Source organism: Cibotium barometz, chromosome 20, assembly GCF_041138505.1.
Source record: "Cibotium barometz isolate CiBa-2024 chromosome 20, ASM4113850v1, whole genome shotgun sequence".
In the NCBI taxonomy this organism is placed as follows: domain Eukaryota; kingdom Viridiplantae; phylum Streptophyta; class Polypodiopsida; order Cyatheales; family Cibotiaceae; genus Cibotium; species Cibotium barometz.
In genome coordinates this window covers 17,772,141-17,782,865 of record NC_141065.1, presented here as the reverse complement: position 1 = coordinate 17,782,865, position 10,725 = coordinate 17,772,141, and the positions used below count along the sequence as shown (strand labels likewise).

The 10,725-nt window shown below is 43.1% G+C and overlaps 1 protein-coding gene across 2 annotated transcripts in view; it reads right to left on the bottom strand.

The window, feature by feature from the left end:
* Nucleotides 1-2,019: 2,019 nt before the first annotated feature.
* The window catches only part of ARP5 (actin-related protein 5), a 29,354-nt gene continuing 20,648 nt past the window's right edge, over nt 2,020-10,725 (bottom strand). For both annotated transcript variants that reach the window (XM_086814516.1, XM_086814517.1), the window contains 7 exons: nt 7,879-7,988; nt 7,463-7,572; nt 7,235-7,325; nt 6,264-6,698; nt 4,409-4,536; nt 3,573-3,921; nt 2,020-2,814 (listed from right to left, as the gene is read on the bottom strand). In XM_086814516.1, the coding sequence (XP_086670642.1) occupies nt 2,314-2,814; nt 3,573-3,921; nt 4,409-4,536; nt 6,264-6,698; nt 7,235-7,325; nt 7,463-7,572; nt 7,879-7,988 (1,724 nt within the window). In that variant the 3' untranslated portion in view covers nt 2,020-2,313. The remainder of the gene's footprint in view (nt 2,815-3,572; nt 3,922-4,408; nt 4,537-6,263; nt 6,699-7,234; nt 7,326-7,462; nt 7,573-7,878; nt 7,989-10,725) is intronic.

Here is a 10,725-nt window from a genome sequence, read left to right as displayed (position 1 = left end):
CTAACTAGCTTAAGTACTTGCTATAAGTATGGAATAGAATCTTGAAGCAAAAGGTTAGAGATTACTAGGGTTTGAATATTTCAAATGAGAGCAAGAAAAATCAAAGTTTTCAAGGTTCAAAACACCCTGAAAATGCAAGCTTAGGCTTATAAATGGACTAGGAAACAAGCAGGTTTGGCTATAGAAAGCTCTCAAAATATGAGGATTAACAAAAATATGATGATTAATAAAATTAATAAAGATTAGTAAACTTTTCTCAAATTTGGTCCTTCATATTTAAAAATTTATTGCAGTACACTCAAATTTTGGTCCACAATATGTCCAAAGCCCAAAAACTTTAGGAATTAACCATAGAAAAGGAAACTTTCACCATTCAAGATCACTAAAGTCATCTTCTTGATCACAAAAAGATCATTAAAGTCATCTTCTTGATCACGAAGATCACTAAAGTCATCTTCTTGATCAAGAAAATCAAGAAAATGCTAAAAAAATAGATCAAAGACATGAGCTCTGATACCAATGAAATAAAGCAACATCTAGCTTAGCCTTGGATTATCCTAGATTAAGGAGATTAACCTAGGTTTAGAGAGAAAAGAGAGTAATGTCTTATATTCCAATGATTATCAAAGTTAGTCCCTAATTATGATCGATGTTGATATATATATATATATATATATATATATATATATATATATATATATATATATATATATATATATATATATATATATATGACTACCCCTTTCACACTATCATTAATATTGTCCATGGGCATGGTCCGTTGGCCTTGGGCCCATTATTTCATATAAGACCATTCACTTTGTTACACTAGGCCCATCCTCCATGTGCATATGCAAGCCTAGAATCCCTTTGTTACAAACCATCCCCTCCTACAATTGTTTTATCCTCAAAATGAAAGGATGGTCATGCATAAAAGACATACAAAGGCTATATACAAAAGCCAAAGAATTATCACATCCAAAGATGAATGTCGATGTTGTCATTAAGCACATATGACCCCTCTTGGATCAAATGAAAAAGAATGTAGTGCAATGCTGATGATGAAGCTAACAATAAATCCTAAGTTGAATGTAAAGCCAAGGAGTCGTATGACCCCAAGGTCAAATGGAAAGGATAATAGACTTCTATCGTGATGATGAAGCTAATCATGCCACCACCATGGATCGAAGGAAAATCTGGACCATCCAAACTCCAAAAGAATGGCACTCCAACCACTTGGATCAAATGGTAAATATGAAAGACCAAGGTCGATGTTGAGGCTCGTCCCAAATCCTCCTGGGTTGAAGGAAAGACTAACAACTAGCCCATCCCCACAGTTGTAATGTGAGTCTGACACTGAAGACTTTCACACGGTGAGCTCGAAACTCGTGGTCGGAATGTCCAAATGTCTAAGTTGATTTTTCTTTCTATTTTTTTCAAATTCATAAATTTAGCCTTAGACCGCTTTTGTAGCTCAATTACAAGACTAGTGTTAATATTACATAACTCCATAAAAAATAAATAGCCCTTGTATGTTTCATAATTTAATTCCATCCTCTCTCCCCCAAAACCCCTTGTCATGTCATGCAAACTGTGCATGTGTGTGCGTGTCTGCACATGCATGCGTGCCCACGTGGAGTAAAACCTTAAAACATGTTTTCACAAGGTTGGTGGAGAAAAGATGATCCCCATGGGCCATACGAATATACAATAAAAACATTGGTGCTGCTCTAGCTCACTCCTCTACTTATAACGACGTATAGAAAGGGATTGTTGAAATAATGGCATTACTAAGAATTGAACCCTTACCATCAGAAACCATGGCATAACCGAGAGATTATTTACATTAAATGCATGTCGCGTACGTATCGGCTTTATATGCATTCTTTGTGGAGGATGAACTGCTTGTGGCTATGAAAAGTGAATAGATTCATAGTCACTATGGGCATTACTTGATGCAACAAAACATGTGAAATGCACCAAATAATAAGAGCACACTTGAACACAACTGTGGCATGTTGTTGGGCAAGGTGCATGGCTGCTTTCTTAGATTCAAGAGCTGCATGAACGAAGACACTGTATCCCCTGGCAAACTGGTCAGTGCAACATTCAAGATAATCACTTGGGTCATCTACAAAAAAGCATAATTTCTATTTGGCTGAGCCAAAGGGAATCCTGCTTAGGCATCAATGGAAAACCCTGGAAGTAGTAGCTAGCGTGCCACCCACAAGCCCCCAGCTGCAGGGGAAAAGAAGGAAAGGGGAAAGAAGGGGGGGTGCCTGCATTTTTAATTCCAAAACAAAGCATATCACTCTAATATTGAGAATATTTCAATGTATAATTTCGAAGCCAGTCTTCGCCTCTCTCCTCATAGTCAGCTTTTGTAAAAACTGACTTCTGGAAAAGACGAGACTCGGCATAGAAGGCTGCACCACGCCAAGCATCCAAAACTGGGTCTTCTGCTCTGACTACTTTGATTAGTGAGCCTTGAGGCCTGTTTTTCTTCAACTCTGTGAGAACCCGTTTATCAATCCCATCAAACAGGGTGTTGCCTCCAGTCAACAAAACAGTTCCCTCTGCTACCTGTTGAGACCAGTCACTTGGCAACCTTCTCATGGAGACACCTATGGCCTCATCCAAGCCCACCTGATCAATGCCAATAAGATGAGGTTGAAAGATGATCTCTGGACAGCGGAATCTCTCCAAGCCAAGGGTGATTCTAAAATCCTCTGCTGTCAGCTGCCGAATTTGTGGTGCATCAGAAAAGGGGCCTGATTTGGTCACCAATGCCGGATTGAAAGAGGGATCAAGCTCCTGGAGAAATAGCACAAGGCCATCAAGAATGGACCACTTTAAAACAATACAATGAAAATGACCAAAATCAGCATAGCAAATCATGGAGTTTACAGAAAAAAAAAAGCTCTTTCTTTCTCTCACTTGCGGCACTCTTTCTCCATGAGATATAACCAACACACAGACCATCTTTTAAGGGGACAGAGAGGTTAAAAGAACACAGCCAGTGTCTGCTGACACTACTCACGTCTTTCTTCCAGAGAATTGGACACGCAGAGCTAGGGAGCCAGGTGACAAGTGCACCAGATCAGGGCATGCATAGATGGATTCCAGCCGAGCTGTTGCTTGGAACACATCAAAGACCCAACCGAGTTTCCATCCTGACCTCTGGATGCTTAGCTGTTGCTAGACGCCTCAGAACACGACACAGACTCAAAATCATGTGGCACCTACTAATTATTGAACATAAAATCATGCAAATAACAGGCTATCACTCTAGAACCTCATCATTTACATTATAACTTTTACTTCACAAATCAGATTAGATTGTCAGCCTCATTATTCTTATCTTTAACTAAACTTCAGCAAGCAATAGTATTAAACATTAAAAAAGCAATCAGATCGATCATGTCACTTCATCATGCCACACATGCATGTACCATGTCTACATGAGGCCATGTACAGGGTAGTTTAGAAGAGTTACAGAGCATTGTGAGCTCTATTTGATAAACCCTTAAGGACCAGTATTAACATAAAAAGAGAAAGGGGGGTATGTATACCTGCAGCCGGGCATTAAGACGAGAAAGCTCAATATCATCCTCATCTGGCTCATCATCATCCTCATTGTCTTTTCCCATTTTTTTGTAAAGCTGCCAGTCTTCATCCCTCAGGCCAAATGTATCTTCATCTTTCCCACGATCAAATGCAGCTGTAGTCAGAAGCTTCATTCGTTCTTTTTGTGCTGCACTGAGCCGTTCACTACGACCACCAACTGCAGACGTCATATTCGATCTACCCCCAGGGCCACCTGAGCTACCACTTGTCTTTTGCTTCTTCCGTTGCTCGACCTTTGCTGCCAGCTCAGCTTGTCGGACGCGTAAGTCCTCAATGTATTGTTCCGGATTGGCCCTGCCTCAAAGACATTATTCTTCAGAATCTGTTAAAAATTTGCAATCTGAATGTGCTGAGTACATGCGCATACAATGCTTTTCTTAGGGTGATTGTGGGTGCAAGTGTACATTAGGGAGGACAGATGAGTGAGTGTGTATGTATGTGTGTGTGTGTGTGTGAGAGAGAGAGAGAGAGAGAGAGAGAGTGTGTGTGTGTGTGTGTGTGTGTGTGTGTGTGCGCCTGCGCATGCATGCGCACGCGTGAGAGAGAGAAATGAAATGAAATGAAATGTTATATTAACGTCTTCAAAAGGCCAAAGTAACCTATGAGACCAAAGTTACAACCATGTGACATTTGATACAGTCTGGAAAAGAAAGTAAGTATCTAGCCCTACAATACATCAGTAGGGAGCATCCGGAAGCAGCAACGAGAGAGAGAGAGAGAGAGAGAGAGAGAGAGAGAGAGAGAGAGAGAAGCCATTAGCCAACAAAACCACAGCACCCACATTCGCCTGTCTTCTTCTACGTTCTGCTCCTGCTCGCGCTGAGACTCTTCCTCTTGACGCTTTTGCTTAGCACGAATTCGGCCTTCAGAAGTCGACTTCAGAAATATTTGCTTCTTTTTTTCCTTCAGCTGCAATCGACAAGATAATAGTGGGATTTTTTTTGCCTTGAGGAGTAGTGTGTAGTCGCCAGAGACTCGTCACAAATGGAAAATCCAATATATTGCAAACAGAGTTATTTTACATAGGCTTACAAAGGATGAGTGAGAGAAAGTTACAAAAAAACTTCAGATACTGCTGGCAAGCTTGCCAATTATCGTATGTAAACAGAAAATCATAAACATGAAAACAAGTGTGCCAAAAGAAAATAGGACTGCATACTACTCGGGTCCCCTAGATATACAATTGAGTGATGAGGTTTGTGTAGAGCCACTGATGCTCTCACGTGTCCTCCTCCTCTACTACACTATACATGGAGTAATGTCCATCACCCAGAGCAGGGGCTGATCTATGGCGTTGGAGAATATCCTAAATCTGGAGTTGACGGGAAAAGGGTCTCGATCTCGGAGGGCGAGGGTGTCTAGCTCTTGAGGGACTTGTGCCCGATCCCAGATAACTCCATGTGTACGGGGTGCTAGTGGGCCTCAGATCGGCACGGCAGGGCGCGCGCCGCAGCGGGGGGGCTGTTGGGGGGGGGGGGAAGTAATAATATCTTGGCGAGGTGTCCAATCCATGATCTGTTGGTCACCTCAGGTGTCAGCTGGGCTGAGAATCTCACACCCGTCTTGCGGGGTCCGAAGAAATCAATTATGGATGGCTGAATGGTGTATCCTGCTCGTCCTAGCATTCTGTCTGTGGCCTCAGCAAGGCCTCTCTGACATGGTGCAGTGCCAATACATCGAGGACCAAACATCTCCCATCGCTGTCATGCATCCCACGTGAGGGGACCGAGCCCCTCTCCATACAGACAATGGAACCTCCCCTGTATCTCTTAGTACACGGGGCATCTGAGCACGTAGTGCTCCTCAGTCTCTACCTCCCCTATCGTGCATAGTTTGCATAGCTGCACCTCTCATGGTGTGCCCTCTGGTCTCCCAGTCTCTACCCAAAGGTGGTGGGAAGACACTCTCAACTGGCCAATGGCAATCCTCATCGCATGGGGCATGTGTCTGTATAGGAAGCCGTTCTCTGTGGCCCTCAAAAAGTTGTCTTTGTAGAATTAAAGATTCATCGAAGGTCTCTCCAGGACAGCCATGTCTGGCTTGTGCGGAGACAGCCAAGTCCAGGCAGATGATGCGGTTGATCTCCTTCCAAGAAAGATCCAAAAGAAGGGCATCACACTAAACTCAAACGGGAGGAGATGGTAGCCATGTGAATCAAACCAACTGGTGATGCGAGAATAACAGCATTTACATACCCTCCTGTGCAAGCTGCGTGAAAGACGCCAAATAATTCCGCTTGAATCTTGCTTGACTTACAGCACTTTGTCTCTTCAGAGAGAAGTAACAGACTGCAATATGTACTATTCTCTCTCTCAGCACTAGCTTGTCGAGGAGCTTCTTGAGGCTGGCAATCTCCTCTCATTTTGCTTCATTTTCTACTTCCATTTGTGTGACCCTCTCCACGCACGCCATGAAGACGTCTTTGAGGGTGAGGGATAGAAAAAGGACATTTTAGATTCAGTATTTTTGCCTTGTCTAAAACATTTTTCAACTTTCCGAAGTTAAAATTTCCATGTAGCACTTAGCCTTCCTTTTACAAAAGGTAGTCCTAAAACCGCATTCTTGATCCGCTAGAATCGAGCACATAACACATAAGCATCCACAGAAACAACAAACAGGACAAAAAAAAACCTTACTTGTTCAGGTGTGAGCATTTCATTGGGAACATCCAATAAAGGATACTTCTCGGATTCTATCTCTTTCTCGGGCTCTTTCTCGAGTTTGACCGGCTCCCCCTTTGCCTTCTTCAAGGATGACGATGCTTTGGTGAAAGCAGCTTCCACCTCCCGCCTAGACATGTAACCTGACCCTGCCAGAATTGAATCGGCATGAGCTTCGGCCACATTATCAAGTTCTTCTAAAAGCTGCTCCAGCCCTTGAATTTCCAATTCGAGATCTGCAATCTTGTAAGAGCGCTTTGCAGCCGCCATGTCACGCAGCCGTTGGCTTTGCTTTTCTTTGATCGCTGCCTTCCTTGCCAGCTCTTCCTCTGACGGTTTCTCTTCAGCAGGTGGCGGAGCCCATGGAAGTTGCCAGCATCTGATTTTTTCCTCTGCCAGTTTATCTCCCTTCTGCAAAAGCAAAGGACATTTATTTTAAAGAAAAAAACATTACGAGTGACAACCTGCTCTCTCTATATGCCCTACCATAATCTTAACTTTTGCTGGATGATGTGCCAAGGGCAACAAGGAAACGCTTGTTATGTGACTATGAGCAACTCCATCTTGTAAAATAGCTTGTTGAAAAGAGAAAAGAAAAAGCTTCACAAAATAAAGGGTTACTCCACTCCAAGGCCAACGTATCCCCAAACACCAGCATGAACCTTGGTGTAGACACCATATCTAAGTGTGTCCTCCCTTCGAGTACAATTGAGGTCACATTATGCATATAATGTGTGCGTGCGTGCATGCATGTGCACACGTACGTGTCTGTGTGTGTGTGAGAGAGAGAGAGAGAAATTAAGAAATATTTTAGCCAAAATGAACCTTTAGATAAGACTACATCAAACAAATAGAGGTATACCTGAAAACTATGAATTGAAACTTAAGACCTTAGCATTCTAGCCACAAGCCCAACCTAAAATCAAATCAGAAATATTAAGCCATACTTGAAAAATTTGAAGTTCAGAACTGTAATCTTCTGCAATATAACCATGTTCAATCTTCAAAGCCTCAACTTTCTCCCAACTTAAGCTGCCACTGCAAAATGAAAGAAGAACTAAAAATCAAAAGCATTTTTCTACCAAAATGTTGACATTTTTCAAAAAAGATATTTACATTTCTAGAGAAATGTTTGCATTAAAAAAAAAAATGAACAAAGCTATTGAAACACTCACACATGATAAGGATATTCGAGAGATAGAAGGCGCTTCAAATAGTCCGTCACGTGGTACCCACCTATATTAGTTCTGCAGCATGCTTCCAAAACAGGTTCACCACGATAAACCTACAAAAAAATCTACTGTGATGTCCCCTACAAAAGATCTCAGGATGTCTGCCTTCCGATTTTGATATCCCAAAAATTGCTCTTGATGGTGACAAAATTATTTGCCTCATTGTAGGCCTACCCTAGCCCAAGTGCCCTTTGTGGTCCAGGAGAATCCAAACCCCAAAATGTAATATGTGAACACACACCAAAATACGAGTATATGTAGCCTCATTAACCATAGCTGGCTGAGTTTGTGATACCAAAATCCAATTTGGATCACAAGTACCGTGTAGAAAAGCGACAGGGCAAGAATGATAGTATTACCGGGATAGAGTGCGTGGTAGTGTATCCCGAGCATACAACCAGTCCGTCCGCCCCACATTTTCCAAGTCTTTGATTTTGGAGATAGCTGAAAACTCCATCTATTCCAAGACCTGAAATAGTTCGAAAAATCGGTACCCATCATGGCATTCGAACAAATGAGACCAAATCCATGCCTATAAGCGTCATCCCTGGAGGCATAGTTGCATGAAACGGAAACGGAAATGGAAACCAATTTGGGAAAAATAAAAAATTAGAGGGTTGGTTTTATTTAAAAAAATTTGAGATAGAAGTTGGGAGAAAGTGGGCAGAAAAACAATCTTGGGGGGAAACTTGGAGTTGGGGGTTACATTTTTGTGAATTCTGCAATTGTGTGTTTTGATATTTGTGCATCGCTGCGATGTTTGGGTCAAATCAAATAAGGGCAAGAGGAGAGGGTGGGGTTGGTGACCCTTTTCGATGGTGGGTGCCTTTTCCAGCCCACATGAGCCATGAAACTGCCATTGCACAATCGCAATGGCCAGTTCTCATATATTTCTTTGCTTTCGCACACTGCTACTTGTCGTCAGCTGTTTTTGTGCCTTTCTCACCCAATTTCTCTATGTAGAAGCTCTTTTGCCTTTTCTAGGACCTGAAACAGCCCTTTCCTCCACTATGCTTGGAGGCCTACATTCTTAGGGTAATCAGCCCCAATAAGGGCTTGAAATAAAAATAAAAAATGACATCAAAACGGATCCCAGTGCTATGTCATAAGGTTATTTGCACTCCATAGAGACACATGAATGCACAAAGTTGCAACATGAGGAAGAGTAGGCAAAAGGCACACGACAACGGCAATGACATGGATGAGCTTGACGGTAACACTCATGGTCTCTTTATTGACATATACGAAGGACTAATTGATTCAGGCCAGCCTTTCTGTGACGGAAGATTTTCCAATTGCTTTCCAACGCTGTTGTCAAGCCCTAGAAAAGGTTGGCTGGCAAGTTCTCGATGGGACTAGCAACAATTGCTCCATAGGCAAAAAAGTGAGAATAGGGTTGGAGCCTTGCTCATGCCAAGTTTTGACATCTATGGACCAAACATATTATGCAACCACTCCACATTTATACAAGAGTATGTGTTCTTAAATACAGAAAGGAAAAAAATGTGTCTAAATGCCATGTCATCATGCCATGCATAGGTTCACTTGTGGCTTAACACGTCCCATGGTAGCCACCTATACTTGTGTAAGCACAATCAAGTCTATCACCAGTCTGGATAATTATTATGCATACAAATCCCATGATTAATGATTATAAGCACAATTGCCAGGCACACAATTGCCCCATCTACTAACCACCCCTGGAGACCGGGCTCATGTCAAAGATGGGAGATTTGCGGTAGTAGCCTTGCACATATGGATAGCTAGATGCAGCGAAGCCATTGAGGGTACCCACACTCCGCCCAGAGTCCATTAGGAGCATTTGGCACGACATCATCCATACCCTCCGCGGTCAGCGGGGGAAGTTGCAAGGTGGTTCTAACCGCATGCGAAAGCCGCGGGAAGCTTTCTTGAGGCTCTAGAGGCCTAGCCCTTTTCTCACCTCATCCCACTTGGCATTATAGACCACCTGTGTGGTTATTGCCCCCCCTCCCCCTGTATGAGATAGCCTTCTCCTCATAGAGTGGCCAACCGGAGGAGAAGTACATCTTTCTCCACCTCTTGATTATTTGTTCCCGCCCCATACATGGAGGCGAGTTTGTATCTAGCCCTTTGTGGCTGTTTTTTTATTAACTAATAGAAGGATCTTTTTCCCAGAAAAAAAAACGTGTTTCAAAAACATTTCGTAAATTTTTATTTTTTAGAATCTATCACGTGCATCCCACACTTGGATGCCACGTGGACATATCTGTAAAGTAGGTGCAATGTCTTAGAGTGGTTTCTGGCCCTTTGTGAGTCCTTGTCTGGGACGACTACTAGATAGTCACGGTTAGGTGTACAAGTCCCGTACATGGTCATGGTCAGGTGTGCATGTCCCAGTGCCAGTCCGTACTATGAGTCACCATTTGGAATGATGATGTGGTGTTCCCAGCATTGATAGGCTTTCAGCCAGATGCGAGGGCACTAGGGTAGCATATAGATGGATGTAGAAGCAGGAAAGTGCTACACCATAGACTTTGTCTATGTTGCCCTACACTTGGGCTACCTTTGGTCAGCCCATGGGCCATTGATTGGGCCCATAAAGGCCCTAGGTCCCAGTCGGCCAGCCCATGGAAGGGCCACGCCAATGTCAGCCAGCTCATAGCAACTAATGCCATAGTCAGCCGTCCCATTGGAGGGCCAGGCCTCAGTCGGCCAGCAACAAGCGCAAGTCGGCCAGCCATGTTTGCCATGTGTGAAAAGGTGCCTAGTTTATGGTGTTGATTCTAGTCGTGGAGCATTAGTGAACTGGCCGACAGCCCCATCGGCAAACTGACCAGTAGATAAATGCCCTATAAAAGCATGGGCTTGGCACAGGACCAAGACAGTCAAAGGGAGGCTACTGTTTCCAGCCAAGGAAGGTCTCCAAGACGTCAGTCTTTTACATCATTCAATAAAGCAAATACACCAGTCCTTGGTGGGGGGCCATTCAGAGGGTATTTGGGACCCTATCCTGGGTACTTGTCTCTTCTCTTGCTCTCTTTCTCTTGCGCTCGTATCTCCGCTACATTGTGCTATCATCAAGAGCCAAGGTGCTAAATATTCATTATCAAAGTATAATCATGTCTCTAAGCTTCCGCATGTTACAATGGTATCAGAGCTTTGCCTTTTGGTGAAGAGATTCAGCCAAGAAAAAAAGGGGGAAAAAATTTGCTTGTGTGGTTGGT